Source organism: Pteropus medius, unplaced genomic scaffold, assembly GCF_902729225.1.
Source record: "Pteropus medius unplaced genomic scaffold, Ma_sr-lr_union100, whole genome shotgun sequence".
Classification (NCBI taxonomy): Eukaryota; Metazoa; Chordata; class Mammalia; order Chiroptera; family Pteropodidae; genus Pteropus; species Pteropus medius.
Genome location: NW_024350319.1, coordinates 1,430,378 through 1,450,327, shown reverse-complemented (window position 1 = coordinate 1,450,327; position 19,950 = coordinate 1,430,378). Strand labels below are relative to the sequence as shown.

The following is a 19,950-nucleotide window of genomic DNA, read 5'->3' as shown; positions in this document are numbered from 1 at the left end:
CAAGTAGTTTAACAATTTAGTACAAGATACATGTTACTGGAGTTTTTGGTTCATCTTTGAAAACCTCAGAATTGTGACACACACTAAGCATTAACACAGGTCTGCAGCTGAGATGGAAAAGCTCATAAATTAATACAAGGGCTTTTGGCCTTGATTTTCAAATTCAGACCAGGCATCATTGAGCTCCATGAAAATCATCTTTGCATACTGTTCATAGGGTTGCCCAGTAGCCTATAGAAAAAAAGCAAAACACACACATTGATACTACAAACAAATTTATTCATATTAAATTTTTCACTGTTAATATGTGGGCTCTAAGTTATTGAAATGTTTTTCTATTAGGCTATTTCACTTTTGAGAGCCCAATCTACATGACTTGAATTTCCAGGATCCCCCCCAAAATGCCCTCCCTGTAGAAATTCACGTATGGTAGTATAATCCAGAAGTATTGACTTCTGGAGACAAAGATTCAAGACAGTCTAATTCCAACAGATTGTACTTCTAAGCTCCCGCATTCTCATTTCTAAAAATACTTAAATTCTTGGAAACCCTAAAAATTAATCAGTGGTGAATTTTACACCTAAGTAAAGCCCCCATTCCGTTATTTGTAATACGTAGTTTGTTTGTTTTTCCACCAACTTTATAAAGTATAACTATTTGCTTAAATACTTGATTTTAGCCCATATATTATTTTATCATATAAATGGACTAATAACCAGCAAATTGAAAGTATGCTGTTTTAATACATGTTGATAAACTAATGAAACGAGGACCAGACAGGTGATAGGATAGGGTAGGTTACACTCACTTTATCTGGATGCACCACCAGCACAGCTCTCCTGTACACCTTCTTCACCTGCTCTGGCGTTACCAGGTCTGCCATGCCAACTGGTTTCCACTTGGTCTCCCCAGCCCACAGCACGGTGTGCATGGTAGAGAGAAGTGCTCTGATATTTCTCTCTTTGCCTTCAATCCATTCCAGAATCTGTGAACACAGGGAAATTAAGAAATGCAAATGATTTCCAGTCTAGAAGGTTTCCACTTGGACTGTGGAAATTCCTCCCACTGTAGCATCATCAAAGTCCCTGGGGGTCCCTGTGTACTCCAAGCTGTTTCTCCACTTGAAATGCTTTTCCACATCCACTTCCTTCCTTTTCTTTCTGGTTCACTCTTCATCATCCTTCAAAAGCCTGCTCGGGAATTTTATACTATTCACCTCCAAGAGTCTGAATTCCTTCCTCTCTGCCCCACCCTAGAATTAACTACTCACTCTTAAAGTATAAGCTCCATGCGGACACACACCACATCTAGTTTGGTCTTTGCTATCTGCCTCTGTCTAGTATAGTGTATGTATGGCACACAGACACTAAATAAATATCCCTTGAAAAAAAGAACGGATTTCTCTGGGCTACTCCCTTAAACATGTTTCTGTCATAATATGTGCCACACTATTGTAATTGTCTGTGTGTTTGTCCTTCTCTGCCATGAGACACAGCTGTTTGAGGAAAGGTCCTGTTTCTTATATAACACTGTATCTCAGAAACCAAATAACTCATCTTGCACTGAACATGGCTCAAAAAAGTTTGTTAAATGAATTCATCCATTTAGTCTTTCATTCAAATTACTTATAGTTTGGATCTTCATAGTTTGAACAAATAAGGTGATTAAGGTGAGGTGTTCGTAAGAATACATCAGCACTGAGCACATAACAGGAGCTCAGTGCATATCTGTTGTCGAATGAATGGTTTAGTCAAGGTTAGTGTGGCTACTCTCCCAAACGACTAAATGCCCAGTACCAACTAAATAACCAAGCATGGTTTAAAAGACATATATGACTTTCTTTTATAGAAAACTGACAGAGTTTGCCATATGAACAAAAGTTATCCAGATGGAGCACCAAGTTTTTGGAAAGAATATAAAGCCTCTGTAATGTGTGAACTGAAGAGCAAATACAAACAAAGGATCCTATTTTGTACTCAAAAAAAGTATCAAAGAATCTGTACATCTTCAACAACTGTTTGAATCTGTCTGGACATGAGTTATATATTTTTTTTAAATGTGTAGGATTGAGTGGTGTGCTAGTCCTGGTTTTAGAGATGCTTTAATGCAGTAGCAGATTAGACCTTCATCTTCCGGTTTGTTATAGAGGCAGCATATTTAGTATTTTGTCACGTAGAAATTCAGCCTCTCCATCAGTGAAGGGTATACCAATTCTCTTGATCCTTACAAACTCTTCCACTACGTCACACAATTCATCAACATAACCTTCCTTCTGTTTCCAAGCTAACCTGAGTTCACCCGTGCACACAACATCCTCATCCATGAAGTGATAATGTCCGTTTCCTCATCTGTGAAATAAGGGAGTGAGAGTAGCTAGTTTGCAAATTAAAAAAAAAAAAAAGAAATGAAGCAACATTCTTTTTCCCCAAATCAAATCTTACCTAGACTTCCAAAATCAAAAACAGATAAAAGATGAAGTACTCTGGTTAAAAGTAGAGAGAAGAAGTGAGGAGGCCAAGAACAGGAACACTGATGGATCCACACACATGACCTGTCACATGACTTTGACATACAGGATAATCACACTGAGTCAGGTGCTCAACTCACCTTTAATTTCTCAGGGTCCATTTCCTTAGCCATTTCTTCCTTTCTCATCTCAGCTATTGTTCGAGGCCCCTTTTTATCTTTGTGAGCATTGAAACCTTGACCAGAAAGAAGGTCTTCAAAATCAGCTGCTTTTTGTTTCCCTTCTGCAATATAAGTTTTTAAAACTCATTATAATTTTTGCTCTTAAACATATCATACCATTGTCCTATAACATTTAAAAGTCTTAAAGGTGCTTTAATGTGTAATCCACTTAATCTTCACACTTATCCTCTTAGTATGAGACTGTCAAGCACATTTTACAGATGAGGAAAATGAAGTCTAGAGAACTTAAGAGGTCTTTCCAGGATCATATACCATGCCTGTGGCACTGCTAGGACTTGAGGCTAGATCACTAGATTAAATCCAATTCCAGAATTTGTGTACCACTGTACCACCTATTTATAGATGAGGAAACCCATGATTCTCCCCCTCCCCCTTCCTGTCATACAACTAGTTAGTCTCAGTGATGGGACTACGGCCTGGGTGTTGGTACTTAAAATCCATGCATGCCACCGCTTTCCTTCCTACACCCAGCTGACAGTTTCAGTCCATTATAGTGGTCTCTTTCTCCACGTCTGATTGTGGCCTCACAATCTTTCTCAATCTGTTTGGAGAGGCAGCCCAGCATAGTGGCAAAGAGCAGAGACTCTGGAGACAGATTTCCCAGGTTTGAAATCCAGCTCTGCCATTTATTAGCAATGTGACGTTGGGGCAAGTTACTTATCTCCATGCCTCAATCGTCTCATTCATAAAATGGGGACAGTGTTGATACCACTACTTACCTCATAGGGTTGTTGTGAGAATTGATGTTAACATTTTAAAGTGCTTAGAACAGTACCAGGCTATTTAAATGTTTGTTAAATTAATTAAAACGAAACAAAACCACAACACAGCAGTCCATGCTGTCAATGCCCATCAACCAAAGGTAGTGTTTGAATTGAAATCCATTTGTCATCTCTATACTGTAAGGCATTCTGTACATACACTGGCACATGCACACACAAGCATGAAAGTGCTCTGATACTAGTGATTTTGTCTGTCTTGTTCACTGCTGTATCCCCAATGTCTTCTGCACTGAAGATGCTCCACAAATATTTGCTGATTGAAGATATTTGCCCCAAAGCGACTCAAAATAAATATAGAAAGGAAGCTACAAGAGTCTATGGAATCGTTCAAGGACTACCCACTGCTAACTCAAAGAACAAACATGATATTACATATTACCAACAAAAGAATCACTATCATGTTAGTATTGTGAGAAGGCCCTTGTAGCATAGCCAGTAGAGCATGGTGGTTAAGAGCAAGGGCTCTGGAGCTTGACTGCCTAGGTTCAAATCTTGGCTCTGTCATCTACAAGCTTTAAGAACTTAGGAAATTACTGGATCAATCTCTGTCATAGATTCCTCATCTGCAGCATGGGGTTGGTTTTAAAGAGTATATGAAATAATACATGAAAACTGCTTAGAATAGTACCTGGCACACAGGAAACGTTCAATAAATATTACTTATTGCTACTAGGAAAAAGTAGAAGAATTTCCTCTTTCACATTACATAGAGAGAAAAGCCTGTTTCCTCATCATGTCCCTATATATTTCATTTTTGGTTATGATCAAATCATCTGGAATGCAAAATGTGTCATAAAAGGCCTTCTAAGAAACTCAAATTTAACCATCAGTGCTGTGTGAAACATTTTTTACTCATCAAGAATCCCACCTAAAAGGAGAGGGAGGGGGAGGGGAAGAGGAAGAAGAAGAAAGAAAGAAGAAAGAATAAAGAGTGAAGAAGAAGAAAAGAAGAAGAAGAAAACAGTGCCAAATAAATAGCACAATGAGTGAGGAGGAGTGAGTGATAGATAGAGGAAGCTGAAGTGAAATAGCCGGAAGGAGGAAGGAGGGAGAAGAGAAGAAAGAAGGAGTGGGAACATATAGCCAGCATGAGTGAGGAGGAGGAGGAGAAGGGAGGTAGGGGCTGGAGCTAAAGAGAAGAGGGAAGAAGAATAATGATGAGCAAAGAGGAACAAAATAAACAATAAAGGAAACATAGATGAAATATGGTATTGTAAGGAAGAAGAAGTCCATCCAGAGTATCCTTCAGCCGTAGCTGTTGGCCCATCTTGTGTTCTTTTACCTTTCTTCTCAGAAGAGAGGAAAAACCATCACAGGGAAACCCAGTGATCTCACCCACCAATCAGAGCATAAAAAAGACCAATGTTCAAGACAAATACACTCCTCTAATCGGGAGCCAAGGGAATATGTGAGAACACAGTGCCTGAAAGGTTCCCAAACTTTCTCTTCTATTCCCTCTTCCAAAGGAATGACAGCTTCTAGATCCATCCAACCCTCCACTCACATCCACTCAATATTCATTCGGTGCCTATGCTGTGCCAAGCATTATGCTATGTGCCAATGATAACATGGCAAGAAAAGACACAGTGCCTGCCCTCCATCTGGTCTCAGTGTGGAGAGACAGACAAGTGAGCCAACAGTCAGAAAATGATAAGTGTTAAGGGCATGGTAAACCCAGGTACTCTAGGCACATAGTTGGAGGCAGCTATCATGTAATATCTTTATAAGATTGTCTCAGAAACTACTGGAATTATTTTCTGTCTCTTTCAGACATATATACATACAGCCAGTAAGACAACACAGGCCACCCTACAGCTGGGCTCCATACCATCATCCTTACCCAAATTAGTTGATCCTTTCCCCCGTTCATTCTGGCTCCCAGGCATGGCTGAGAAGCTCACGTTGTAGTTGGGTCGGTTTTGAGGAGAGGAGTGTGGCATGCTGGGCTGTGGCTTAGGCTGTGTCTGCTGCCAGTTGTAGCCACCCCCCTGCTGCCACCCTCCACCCATAGGCTGGGGAGAAGCTTTCTGTGGCGAGCTGAGAGGTGGAAATCCTCCACCCAATCCGGTTGGCGTGGTGGGTTTGCTGGCAAATGAAGAACTACCTACAGGGAAAATAAAAAGGGTAGGGGAGAAAGAAGGCGATGCTATTTTGAGTAGCCTCTAACCCTTGTGTCTGAGGTTACTGTTTGCAATGACGTTAGTGGAAATTGCCTTGACTGACAGCACAATTAACTTACCTAATAATGAAAGAAATTGCAGGTATAGATTTCCTTTAATCCCCACAAATGACACTTTTAGGTATGTATTAATAGCCCCATCTTTTCTTTAGATGGACAACTGCAGCTCAGAGCAGTTCAGTGATTTTCTAAAAGTCACTCAGCTAGCAAGTAACAGAACTAGAACTTGAATCCAAGTCTTTGACTCCAAGCCAGAAGAACGCTGGCTCTTCCCACTGTGCCCTCCTCCTCCTCCTTCCCACCTTCTAAGCAGACTATTTCTTCATTGGAGTGAAAACTACCAAATGCCAAAAAGAGAGACTAAAACAAAATATATTCATTGATTAAGGTGCTACTTAAACTTCAATGATCAGGACTAATCATAGTTTGTTATAAGTATAAACATGGTTAATGCTCAAGAGTAAACAAAGATGTTTTGAAATTTCACAACTAGGTTTCAGTTTCACACTACTTACATTTCATTGCAGGGGAGTAAACACAGCCACTATCCTGGCAACTCTGAACAGGGCAAAGAATCTTATTCCAGCTTTAAAAAATGATATTACTTTGTGCAGAGAATTTAAGTACAATCTTGATTCTGTGTTCTCCTAACTTTTAAGTACTCACTGCATACATGCTGGGTTGTCTCCAAAATACGAAGACCAGTTATGGCTTATGTTTAGAGGTAAAACGAGAAACTGAAATGTGATCCCCAGGGACCCTTTCATGCACCAAACCCAAAGTAACAGTGATAATAAAATAACTAGCATTTATATAGCTCTTTAGAGTTTACAAAATATGTTTATGTATATTACTGCCTTCAATCTACACAACACCTTTAGGAAGCAGGTAGTACTATTGGCCCCACATTAAAGATGAGGAAACCAAGGCTCTGAGAGGTTTATGGACATGCTCATAATCACAGAGCTGGTTAATGGAGCTAGGAATTGACCACAGGCATCCTACTACCTCCAAATGTCAGGCTCACTGCTGCACCCATATCCCTAATTCCTTCACACAATTTCTGAGCTTTTCACTACAACTCATCCTTTTCTGTCTCTTCTTCTATAGATACTTTTCCTCCATTTTGATTTGGGAGTCCTCCTTCCTTCCCCACCTGGGAATATTGTATTATGGCTACTGGACTTGGAGTCAATCTGACTTTGAGTTTCAGCTCTACCTCTCATTCATGCAGTCATTCTTGCATACATTTATTTGTTCATTCATTCATACATTCATTCATTAGTATTTGTTGACCATGTACTATGTGCCAGATACAGTGCTAAGTACTGGGAATATAGCTGAAATGGTCTATTCTGAAGATCAGTGAAAAACTTCACCTCCTTGAACCCCAGCTTCTTCATCTGTAAGATCAGAACTATATCTAAGTCACAGGTATATTGTAAAGACACAATGACTATGTAAAAGTGCTTCACAGACCCCGAATTAAGTGAATTAAGAAGCATTATATGGTATAAAAAAATGTAACTTCATATGCCCAGCAATGCCCAGCAATGCCCAGCAATGCCCAGCAATGGTCAGCACACGCTGGTATACCATAAAGGCTCAATAAATACTTGCTATTGGAAAAGATAATGGCAAGGCTTGTGCTCAGAAGCTTAGCATTGTCCCCTGTCAGTCTGTAACTCAGTGCATGAAGCCTCTCTTCACCAGCCCTTGGGCCCTCCTGCCATCAAACCAGCGTTTCCAAAATTACATGCTCATGGAACACTTATCTTCCAACAACGATTAGCATATGATGAAAAACACTTTGGAAATACTATACATTCAGTCTATTTTCTGAATAGAATTTTACAAACTGAACAGAGAGCACTGCAGTCAATGAAGAGAAGAGAGATAATAGTGTCAAGATCTCAGTAGTAACGTTACAGGATGACCTATGCACGGCTGGACCTATGTGGCTCGAATCTATCTGACCAGCTTCTCAGCATTTTCCTATACATTCATTACTTTTGCTGTAGCCAAATTCTGTTGTCAGATGCTCCTGGAAGATCTAACTTTATTCATGTTACCAATCCAAAATTAGGCATTGGAGAAATGAATGAATATGGGTTAGTTCCAACCCATTATTTGAAGCCTGTTTCCTTTTTTAGAAAAGCCAATCTCAGGTTTGAGTATAGCTTAAGAATACACAAGATTTTAGGTACCAGCTTCTTGTAACACTACAGATTTAGATTTGAGGTTTTATAGCCATAAGTAAATATCTTAACCTGTTAAGGTTGTACCTAGTGTCCCAAGGTCAGCAAAAGGATCCAGAGTCTGGGGTTTGTTCTGATGAGTGGGAGTGCCATGAGACGATCCTGTTGGGCTGGTGGCAGCTGACTTGCTTCCCATTCCAAACCCTCCTGAAATAAGATTATTGAAAATAAGTTACTTTTCTGAAGTAACTGAATTCTGAAATTCAGACATCCAGAGTTACAGCTTGTCTTGTCTCTAAGGGCAAATGAGGACAGAGTTTGGACATAATTTAGAAACTGCAAGACCTTGCTTTTCTGACTTAAGTGAATAGTGCCCTGGAGCAGGGACAGGGCATAGAGAAGGCATATATCATTTCCTGGCCACACCTGTGAACTACTATGTCCAGTGTTTACCTGTCCTGTCACCTGACTTCATTCTTTCCTATGGGATTTATAGTCAGGCCTGGATCTGATTTCTGTCTCTGCTATTTCCTAGCTGAGAGACCTTGGGCAAGTTTTTTAGCTTCTCTGAGCTTCAACATTTTCTCATTTGTTAAGTAAGGAAACAGCGACTGCTTCAGAAAGTTGCTGTGATAAGAACATTGTGTGTGTGTGTGTGTGTGTGTGTGTGTGTGTGTGTCGATGTTTGGATGTGTATAACTTGCACAGTGTTGGGAATGCAATCACACAAGAAGGATCTCAATAAATACCATCTATCCAGGAGAAAGCCAGCTTGTTTATCACAGACAAATCCAGCCCTGAAACAAGTCCTTTGTGAAGTAGAAAGACCATCCAAATTATTCAGCATCTACTCTATGCCAGAAATTTTCATATAAGTTATTTCACTTAAACTATATAACTGTGTGGAACAAGAATTATGACCCCACTTTACAGATAACAACACTAAAGTTCAGACTTATAAAAAAACATCAAGGACTTCTAAGTGGTAGAGTTAGATACATATCCAAATCTGCCTAATTTTAGTGTCAAGACAAACATTCAGCAAATGAGACTCAGAAAAGTTAAATAATATATAATACACAGCACTACCATGTCATCGAGTACAATGGGAAAAGTACCACCAGAATATGAGCGTTTAGGAAAAATCAACAAGAATTACACAGATGGGCTATAATACTCTGTAAGTACAGTCTGCAACTTGGGTAAAGGATTATGCTTTAGCAACTGGTTAAATGTGCACCAAAAATATATATAACCGCTGACCTTTACCTGGTTTAGCATGCCAGTCCCAACCTCCTGAAACATCTGGCTGAATGTTCACAGCAGGTGTACTAGATGCTAAAAATGAGGAAAAGAAAAAGAATCAAAACAAGATAGCTCAGCACTCACTTTTTTGAGTTCACACGGGAAAATGCTGTACCTTCCATTAAATCTGCATGGCCTCCCAAGATACCAAGGGATTCATTCCTCCCTCTGGGTTCTCACTACGTTCTGCAGCACTTGATAATTTGTACCTTCATCTATGGTTACTTACATGGGGGTTGGTAAAAGCCATATATCGTTTATCTCTGTTCCTTCTTTGGCTCACCTTTGTTTTACCTCCAAACTGACATACTTTGAATATAACTGTGCGTCTGTCTGTCTTCATTAAATTGTGAGCTTCTTGGAGACAGAAACTATCTTATTCGTCTTTGTGTGTCCCACCTCTATACTTAACCTAAAGTCAGTATGCAATAGGAAAAGATGGGGGAAAAATCAATTTTCCTTTGGTTGGCATTAACAAGTGTATAAGAGACATGATCAAGTTAGAACTGAAATTTTTTTTCTCCTCTGCTGTGGCATGAATTGAGAATGATGAGTCATTCAGAACATGTATTGGGCACTGACTATATGCTATCCACCATGCTCATGTCAGGGATGTAACTGCTGTCACTCAAAACTGACTCATTACAGCTTCAAAATTCCAAATGTAGAATTTAAAAATGTTCAGCTAAAAAAAAAAATCAGGTGTATTAAAGGAATACACATTGGTAGTAAGGTTTTCCTGCATCTATAAAATCCAAACAAGAAACAAGATGTCATAAGAGAGAATTTCTTTCTAGGGTACCTCTAGGTTCTGTCCATAAAATCGGTGAGTAAAATGCAAATAGTAACTAACATTGCAACTGAGATTTAAAACATACACACAGACACTACCACCACCAAAAGAATCATCACATCACCAAGATTAGTATTATCAAGACTTTATTCACTTGTTTTATTTGCTTACTACAAACCAAAACATCTTGTGCCTTCTCATCAAGTTAAAAAGAACATGCCATTATCAGCAGTAACAGTTCTGTCCTTTCGATTCTTATTCCAAAGTGAGCCCTGAAAACTATGGTGGAAATTAGACCATCTTGCTAACATTTACTGTTTGATTTCCTTTACATTCTTATTTAGGCCTTATATCCAACTAGGATGTGGAACTGGGTATCAGAACATCAACCTTATTACTAATCAAACCCACGAATCCCTATGACCACCTACCATATGCAAGGCACCTCACCAGGGAACAGAAAACTAAAAGACATGCTGCCTATCCTTGAGAAACTTAAAATCTGCTGGAGATATGGGAATATACAAATTAAAAAGTAATTACCTGATACTTTTATTCTCCCTTTTGCCTTTTATTGTGATTATTTGTTTACCTTTTTCTTCCAAAACTATGTCCCAAGTGTTCATTCTCTTTAAAGTAGATGTTCATTAAACATTTTTAGAGCTCAAAGGCAATATTTCTTGATTTTCAGAAGAAATTGATGATACCTTGTGGAAATATGAGGGAAATTCCCCAAGGATTTGGAGGTGGGCAATCTGACATCTGAGTCTCACCTATATGTTACTCTATATTAAGATGCAACTGCTCCACTAACAGTGGAATGATTATGGCTTTCTCAGCAAGGGTAGTGAACAATTCTTTTCATTCAGCAGCAAGACACAGGTCAAAATGAGAAGTGTAGCCACAAAACAAAGGGGTGCTAACTGGCCTAAACGGGGCGATAAACAACATGGTCTAACTAGCTCACAAGAAACAAAAAACTGGATTCAGAAATGCCATGCTGAATTATGAATATCCATGCCTATGGGACAAAAAAGGTAGTACCCTTATGAAAACAATAAATTCAAAGTATTAAAGTTAAGAAGATATATAACCTTATCTATCTATCATTATATATCAAAGAAACTTAGGTAGGAAAAAAAGTGAGTTAATTCATTTTATATTTATACCCTAGAAAGAAAGACAGATAGATAAATAGCATCTACTGTGTGCCAGTAATTCTTCTAAGCATGCGGGAACCATTAATGAATGAAAATCTCTGCCTTGGTGGTGCTCAGGTTCTAGTGGGGAGGAACAGACAACCAAAAACAAATAACACGTAAGTAAACTATTAAGTATATTGCAAGTTGATAAGTACCACAGAAAGGAAAATGTAGAGTAGGGGCAGGAGGATGAGTTGTGAGGTGAAATGGAGCAGTCAGTAAGACCCCATTGAAAAGGTGACAATTGAGCAAAGATCAAAGGAGGTGAAGGGTTTAGCCATAGGCTAGAGTAGCCAATATCTAGGGAAAAGAAGAGACAGCCAGTGCAACAGCAAAGAGATCAGTAATGCTGGAATGGAGAGAGCAAGAGGGAGAGAATTGAAAATGAGGTCGCTGGGGTGTTAGAGCACATAGGGCCTACAAAGGCCATATTAAGGACTCTGGCAGCCATGCTGAGTGAAATAGGGAGTCATCTGATGTGACCTATATTTTAAGTAAGTGAGCAAAACCAACAGCTTTCACCTCTATCCCTGCATCTTTCTTCTCAGGGTGATAAACTTCCAATCAGGAGATTCTTTTAGGTGAGTACTGCTCACGGGTGAGAGGTGCATTTCTTATATGTCCTGTGGACCTATTTCAAATAGTCTGAAGTTTAAGGCCAACTGGAAATCACCCATCAAGGTTATTCCAAACTGATCTCTCATTTTCAGTCCAGTTCCAGTTTGACTAATGTTACACAACTCATCTTCCTTTTGCATTTGCAAGGCTTCCATGAGGTCGAGCTGATGATTGGACTGCATTCTCCAGGCAAGCTGAGGGTGCCTTCATCAATACATCACTCTCTAGGTTGAGGCCAATAATGTTCAGTAGCCTTCAACATCAAAAATGAGCTACAATTCTCTAGCTCAAAGCCATTTGTCCTTCAATGAAGAGCTCTGGTTTTAATCAATGGTACCCAAATGATATCCTTTTGCATTTACAAATGAGTGTGATTACTATTCTTTCCACACAGTCTAAGACTCTAACAGAAATATAATGTGGGCTGCATATGTGATTTTAAATTTTCTAGTCATCACATTTAAAAAGGTAAAAAGAAACTGGTAAAATTAATTTCAATAATTTATTTTATTTAACTCAATCTAGTCAAAATATTATCTTAACAAGGGATCAATATAAATGATATTAATGAGATATTTTATATTCTTTTTTTCTGTACTAAGTTTTGAAATCTGGGATGTATTTTATACTTAGAGCACATTTCAAATCAGACCAGTCACATTTCAAGTGCTGAAAGACCACTTCATATTAGATAGAATAGCTCTAATACATCAGAGTGTTTTATTCTAAACTTTGTTCTGTAGACTACTAACTTTGTGGAATGCTCATATCACCTTTTATTAATTTTAGACTCATATTTTTCCACACTGCAAAGATTTCTTCACGCTCGATCTTATCCGACCTCGGAAGCTAAACAGGGTCAGGCCTGGTTAGTACTTGGATAGGAGACCACCTGGGAAGACAGGGTGCTGTAGGCATGAAAAAAAAAAGTTTTCTCCAACTAGGACCATCTTTCAATCAACTAAAAGCAGCGGGACTTTTTTCTTCCTTATCAGTACATAAAATAAAGAAATGTCCTATAATCAATGGTGTCTTACAATTCTGAGCATGTAGTTCTAATGCAAAAATAAAAAAACTTCACAGTCAAATAAGTTTTGCAAAAGCTGAGTAAAATAAAATTAGGCAGGCTTGTTTGCAGCAAGATATCCTGGAGCTTTTAATTTGTTAATGTGAATTGTTACTTTCCAAAAAAGAGAGATACATTATGCAGCTTCTCCTCCACCTCACCCCCGACCCCCAGAACACCTACAGGATGCTTTTAAATCTAAGTACTTACAGATACCTTGTGGAAATCTATGTTCCACTGAACACAATATAAAATACTTCCTTACCATGCACTGTAGGTGAAGGACTTCTCGTAGGTTGAAGAAAGGGGTCACTGGAAGCACTGGATGTGTTCAGAAAAGAACCCAGCAAATCTTGACCTGATGGTTTAGAAGGTGCTCCAAATGGGTCAAAGGTGGCACCTAGAAAACAAAAGAAAAATGTGTTACTTTGTCCTATGAGTTCATTCAGTGAATAAATATTGAAGAGTTTTCACTATTGCAGCCCTAGGCCAAATACTTGAAAAATCGGGATGGTACTCGCCTCTTGGGCTGTTCTACATGCCCACAGTATCCTTAAAACTTCCTCCAGGGCCAACAAAGGTTTGTGAATGAACTAAGACTAGAACAAAGTGGGCAGCTGAGGTTTCCAGTAGCAATGCAACAATACTAATATTGTATCATTACTTAAGGTTTATATTGCCTTTCATAAAGAACATTTCAGCTGATCTTCAATTATCTTTATCTTCCATCACACAAAAGCAGTATTACTTTTGTTCTATAGACAATGTAACTGTAATTAGGAAGCCAAGGTTCTTGCCGAATATCAAGTAAATATAGGGCTGGAATTCATACTCAAGTCTCCTGACTCCAAATTCCAGAAATTTCCCAAAGGCATCTCACTAATTTTCAAGGTGTGAAGTGAATGAGAAGAAAACCATGCAGAGATGCATGTATGTAGTTGGCCTTTAATATTTCATTATTGGGCAAGAAACAGAATTCTCTTTAGCTTCTTTAGATGTCACTTTCTAATCTTTAAATATAAAACGAATAAGTTGACTGCTTCCTAGAGTGGTATTGACCTATTTAAGAATAGGCAACTAAAATCAAATGAGTTAACAAATAAATCCTACTCTCATAGTCCAGGTAGGATATATGGTTTAATGTGTTCAGCTATGACTTCCCTGCCATAATGTTCTCCCAGTATCTAGTAGGCAGCAGATTAGCCTTGTGTAGTGAATCAAGTATCTGTCAGGCACCAGTGAATCAAGTATCTGTCAGGCACTTTGCTACACAACATATATCCCTTACATATTTTAATACTCTTCTATAATATGAGAACACTGAGATTTGTAGAGTAACTGTAAGAGGACACTGGATTAATCTCTCTGCATCTAAGTTTGAAGCCAACTAGTGGAGGATGCTAAGATCTTTTCACTATTACTTGGTACGCTTTTAATAGCAACTTATGTTAAATTAGAGGCATTCTCCAATAACTAAAAGTGAACTCCACACTGTAAAACGAGAACTGAAAATTTAGTCTTTACAACAATGCATCCCTATTTTACAACTAAGAATATTAAGGTTTGATCGATAAGTCTACACAGATAGTTAAGTGTCAGTCTGGGATTCAAATCTAGGCCTTAAAATCTGGTCTGTATTCTTTCTACTTCATCTTAGGGGAGAGAATACTTGAGTTCTAAATCTGAGTTTGCCACTAATCAGCTGTGTATCCTTGGACAAGTCAATCAATATATCTAGCCTCAATTTCATTGTCTGTCACCTGAGGTATAGATTTACCTAATGTCTCAAAGGTCTCTTCTAGTTTTGATACTGGAACACAAACACTGGAATACAAATTAAATCATCAAAAGTCACCAATGTGCATGATCTTAACATGTGACCATTGAGTACTATGCTATCTTGGATCTTGGGGATTTTTTTCTCCGACAAATGAAATGCCAGATTTTATTCATTTTGGAAAGTAAGAACTGGATAGAAGGAAGTGTGGAGAAAGAGCCTGAGATTTGGGACACCTGGGTTCACATCCTGGCTCTACCAGTAATGTGCAGGAGTTTGAGCCTCTGCACCTACATTCTATAATTCTGAGACTCACTCATAAAGATTGACTCCAGCTGAACTACCACAACTCAAGACCAGCCCAATGCTTCCTGAGAAGTGAAGGATGAGCTTGGAAAAAAAGTTCCTACCATGTGCCTGGAGAGTTAAGACATTTTTCTTTACTCTTCCTAATGTGATGTCATCTTGGTAACAAGGGGGAGCTGGTTCTTCAGAAGCTACAAAGAACCTCTGCTTACCCAGCTACACTGTCCTGCAAATGTCAAAAAATTGTGGACGGCCAGTCAAAAGATGGGTTGAGTCTGTAGCAATAAGCAAAGTAAAGCTAACTGATCCACATGGGGCTCAAACTCCTCACCTGCCACCAACTGCTCTGCTCCAGTCAGCTGTGCTACTGGCATGAGTCCCTTAAATATATATCTTGAAGTAAGTAAGTACTTCTGCACACAGCCAAAGTGTACTCAGAAAACTATAATTCCAGGAAGGCATTATAGGAAAACTGAGGGAAAGTTCTGGAGTCGAGTGTCTTAGTTTTGGATACTGGCCCCATTGATTACTAACTGTATAAATGCATGCAACTAATTTGACTCTATTTCTTCAACTGGGGACAATAATAACACCTATTTACTGGGTTTTTTATAAGAACTGAATTCATGTTTAGTATTAAATTCCATGCTTGGCAAATATCCCACAAATATTAGCTGTTATTGTTAATAGTTCTTCAATCTACATCTTCAAGCAGAAGTAACCAAAACAGCTCAGGTATTAAAGTTCTGAAAAAAAAATTAAAGTGAGGATAAGGAACTCAGTTATCCATTCTTACACTGCCCTACCAAAATGGGTAATATTTCTATTTCCTCTTGTGTTCCCCATTTAAATGAAGATATAGACCTCTGAGGGACTTTCAGGGGACCAGAAAAGTCCAGTTTATTAGGAAAGTTCAATTCTACCTGTTTGCCTCAAAGGTTATAATTAAAAACCAAGAAGTATGGTGCAACATGGGAAAAAATTACCTTCTCCTCCTCTTAGGGTTGGAGACGCAGAGGTGGAGGTGGCAGATCGGCGTGGTGTTGATTGGGAAGATGCAGGTCCACTCGGATGAAACACATCGTCCACCCCAGACTGTCCAGCCTGGGTAGGGCCAGCCACACCTGCACCCCCAAACAGGTCACTGAGAAGTTCAGAATTGGTGGGAGGAGCCACTGGCGGGGAGAAGTTCTTACTCACTGCAGACCCTTCTAAGCCCAGAAGGTCCACGTCTTCAGGGGGTGGAGGGGCAGCTGGCTCTTGCTGCTTTTTGCTGGGCTTCCTGGCTCCATGATGTTTGTCACCATTGGCATTGCCGTGTGGACTGGAAAGGGTCAGGAGTTCATCGTCTGATTGCTCACTTTCCTGATTCACTAGGGCTGCGTGGTCCTCCTCACAGAATGATTTCTCCGATTTCTGATCTAAAAAAAAAAAAATGCCAATAAATGGTTAGCTACCAGCCACAGCATTGTTGGTTTTGTTATAACATATGTGTATGTATAACACGCCCCAGAAAGAGAGAAGGTGCAGCCCTGAGCAAACAATGCTTTCAGACCCTTTCCAATAGAAAACTTGATGTACTTCACATTACATTCAATTATCACGTGTTGAGCATTTGAGAGGCTGCATAGCAGAGGAGTGAAAAGCAGAAACTCTGGAGCCAGACAGCCTAGGTTTGAATCCTTACTCCACTACTTACTGGCTCTGTGACCCTGAGAAAGTTACTTTATTTCTCTGGAGCTCAATTTCCTCCTCAGAAAAATGGGGTAATAAATAGTACCTAATTCTCATGGCTGCTGTGAGAATTACATGAGGTGATGTAAAGGAAGCACTCAGATCAAGAGTAAGGCGTACTTAAGTATTTATATCTATTATTATCAATTGTTGTTGTCGTCGTTATTCTCTTCCAGGCTTTATGCTAGATACTTTGAAAAAAACATAATCTCCTATTCTTTTGCTCACTCCTCTCACCATCTTTTCCTTTTCCATGAGGTCTGTAGCCAAAAGCAATGCTTTTCTCCCACAGTCTAGAACAGAAGTTAACCACACATCTAACAGGTAAATAGAAGGAATGGCTCTGCTTAGGATAGTCCTTACACCAACCTGAAATGAGATACTTTCAGCATAAAATATGCAACAGGAAAGAGGCATCTTCTGGGAGGGACTAGAGAGGCTGGCGAGTGACTTTCCAGGCCCTCCTTGAGACAGATCCTCCTATGGAACTTTACTATATAATGTCAGGAAGATCCACATTCTGAAGTACAGATCCACATTCCTTATACCCAATTCTGAAATGCAAAAAGCTATGAAAATGGAAAAGTTTCCCTAAATTGGTGCAAACTCAGCGGAATAATCTGACCGGAGCTGATGTGAAAGTGTAGTCCTCATTTAGTTCATGTGGAGTTATTATTTATATATTTGAGTGCAGAAATGTTAATATGTTTGATTACAAGTTGTCGGAGATGCCACTGTGGATGCTAAATAATATACAGTTCATGTACCATACTACCTTTCTAAAATCCAAAAAATTCTGCATTTCTAAACGTATCTGGCTCTGCGAAGTTAGGATAAGGAATTGTACATTTTGCTAAAATCTATTTCAGAGCCTAATGGGAATGATTTCTAAATTACTGACTAAAACAGCAGTAAAGAGGTAAACATGAAGTTTTATTGAAAGCCCCTATGAAAGGAAGATAAGATACAGAGGAAACCAAGAAGGAACTGGGAAATCTACAAGCTATCTAGAGTTCCCAGGTTTTCCATTTTGGTGTGTTAGTGGTCTTATTTCCTAGTGAAAATTTCCAAAAGTAAGCCTTTCAATTTAAAGCAATTATATAAATGATTTTTTTTCACCAAACATGGAAAACTCTCTGTAGGCAATGAGAACATTGTCTTATACTCACACAGCAGAGGAAGGCCAATCAAGAAAATTGTAAGTAGGCCATTGCCAAAGCCAGGTCTCTACCTCTTTCATAGAAGAAGTCATTATTATTCAATTTTTCATTGAACGTTACAGTTAACTTCAGCAAACTCTAGAGCAAGGATGGCAGATGGGTATCAATTAGAATGCTAATGCCAGGCTGATGGCAGCAGTCTGAAGTGTTATGTTGGAAAGATTCCAGAACATCTCCAGGTTCAGCAGAAAAAGATACTGTGATGTGGTTAAAGCAAATAGCAGAGACAACAGGTAAGTGTTTGCCTTCCCTGCACCAGGGGGAGCTCAGCTCTGCCCTGCTAGTGTTTAGAGCCCTCTAAGGGAAATACCAGATTTTTTTTATACTTTTAGACTAGTTAGTTGAGGGCAGGAGATTGTGTCTTTGTTAATTTGTGAGTCAGCAGCATAAAGAGAGATCCTAGAAAATACCACGCTTATTGTAAATCTAGGAAAGATGTGATCCAACATACTGCATAGAGAGAAAAGGGAGAATTCAACTTAAAGTAGCCTTTTGCATCAGTCTAAGACCCATGTATGGACTTGAAAGTAGGAAAGCTACCTGATTTGAAAAAGGGATGAGCAAAGAGAGTGTGAAATAAGGAGGAAGCTGCATGACTTCTCAGTGCTGCTTTACTTTAGGCTGCTTCAAGAACTAATCATCTTTATAGAAAAACTGTGTAACTTAATCATCTAACCATGTTACTTAAGAAATGCTTAAAAGTACCTTGCCAACAGAGAGAGGAAAAGAAGCCCCCTTGACCAAAATGCCTGGGGTTGTCCGGAGGGATATCTATAGGAGCCTGTCCTGCAAGACAAAAGGCCATGAGGTGTTAATGAAACACAGGAAATAAGTCAACGTGATAAATAACACAGAGGCTTTGAGCAGAAAACAGAACCACCAGGTGACTCATACCTCCTAAGACCAGAGTATCTTGATGTTCCTGGTGAGAAGAGAAGAGGATGCTGGGATTGACATCTTTTGTGCAGTAATGTTCCCACGGTGGGGTTAAGTCTATCACTTTGTCGTGGGGCTGCAGTTCTACATCCAGAGTCACCTGAAATAGCTGAGGATATTTTTCTGGTACATCGCATGCATCCAACTCAGGCCTAAAAAGGGATGTAAAAGAATCAGGTCAGTGAAAAACAATGGAAGCAGTACGATGTTCAGCACAGAATCCTAGGTTAACTCTGAGGCTCATTTTATAGAGAAAAATCAGTCATTAATCAGCTAAGTTACTTTACTGGTCTAAGCCTCAGTTTCCTCATCCAGAGAAAAAAGGAGAATAATGCCTACTCAAAGAATTTAGATACTATTAGATGTGAAAGCATTCTACAAAGCAGGGCTGACACATTCTCCCAGCGTGCACCAGCATGGCCAGTCATTGTTAAAATAGTGAAACAGGCCTACAGCCACCACCTCGAGCTCTCGAATGTCTATCCCTAGCCTGACGCAGCAATTCCCATCTCTCATCACAGCTTCAGCCACCTTCCTGGGTTCCCTAGACCATACCATAATATTGTAACTAAGGATTAATGCCTGGGGCAGAGGGCTCTCCTAGGACCCTGCCTCGGTGCTATGGCCTGGCATCCATTCTGAAGGGTCACTGCTCATATCATACTACTGATGAAACTGCCACCCCTGTTGAAAAACACAAAAGGATACACAGATACCAAAGATCACAGTACTGATACTTTGTTCCCTCCTGATCCCTCACATGGAATTTTAGGCCTTTCTATCTAAAATCCTTTGAACCATTGTTCAAGACAAATCATATCCAAGTGCAAGCTGTAAAATGCCACCAGCCTCTCTGTGTTGCCAAGCAGGATTCAGAGATGCTACAGCATAGCACTGAGCAATTGTCTCCCAGCATTTTGCACTACTTGGATTGAAAAGGGTTTTTGGCTCAAGAAGCACTCACTTGGTAAACTTTAAAACTGTTGTTTCCAGTGGTATGAATCCAGTATGAAACTGAAGCTGGAATATCTGAGTGTTGGTCACCTAAAAATACATGAGAGAAACATATTACAATCAGGGAAAAGGGAATCGGATCAAGATTATGTTTTCGGGAGCCATGCACCT

The 19,950-nt window shown here is 39.3% G+C and overlaps 1 protein-coding gene across 3 annotated transcripts in view; it reads right to left on the bottom strand.

Annotated features, from left to right (window-relative positions):
- The window catches only part of DNAJC6 (DnaJ heat shock protein family (Hsp40) member C6), a 127,081-nt gene continuing 107,131 nt past the window's right edge, over nucleotides 1-19,950 (bottom strand). For 2 of the 3 annotated variants that reach the window (XM_039838497.1, XM_039838495.1), the window contains exons 9-19: nucleotides 19,790-19,869; nucleotides 18,784-18,977; nucleotides 18,595-18,675; nucleotides 15,922-16,356; nucleotides 13,118-13,252; nucleotides 9,138-9,206; nucleotides 7,941-8,075; nucleotides 5,332-5,595; nucleotides 2,608-2,750; nucleotides 809-985; nucleotides 1-231 (exon numbers count right to left, since the gene is read on the bottom strand). In XM_039838497.1, the coding sequence (XP_039694431.1) occupies nucleotides 130-231; nucleotides 809-985; nucleotides 2,608-2,750; nucleotides 5,332-5,595; nucleotides 7,941-8,075; nucleotides 9,138-9,206; nucleotides 13,118-13,252; nucleotides 15,922-16,356; nucleotides 18,595-18,675; nucleotides 18,784-18,977; nucleotides 19,790-19,869 (1,815 nt within the window). In that variant the 3' untranslated portion in view covers nucleotides 1-129. The remainder of the gene's footprint in view (nucleotides 232-808; nucleotides 986-2,607; nucleotides 2,751-5,331; nucleotides 5,596-7,940; nucleotides 8,076-9,137; nucleotides 9,207-13,117; nucleotides 13,253-15,921; nucleotides 16,357-18,594; nucleotides 18,676-18,783; nucleotides 18,978-19,789; nucleotides 19,870-19,950) is intronic. The other variant, XM_039838496.1, reaches the window with a different exon arrangement.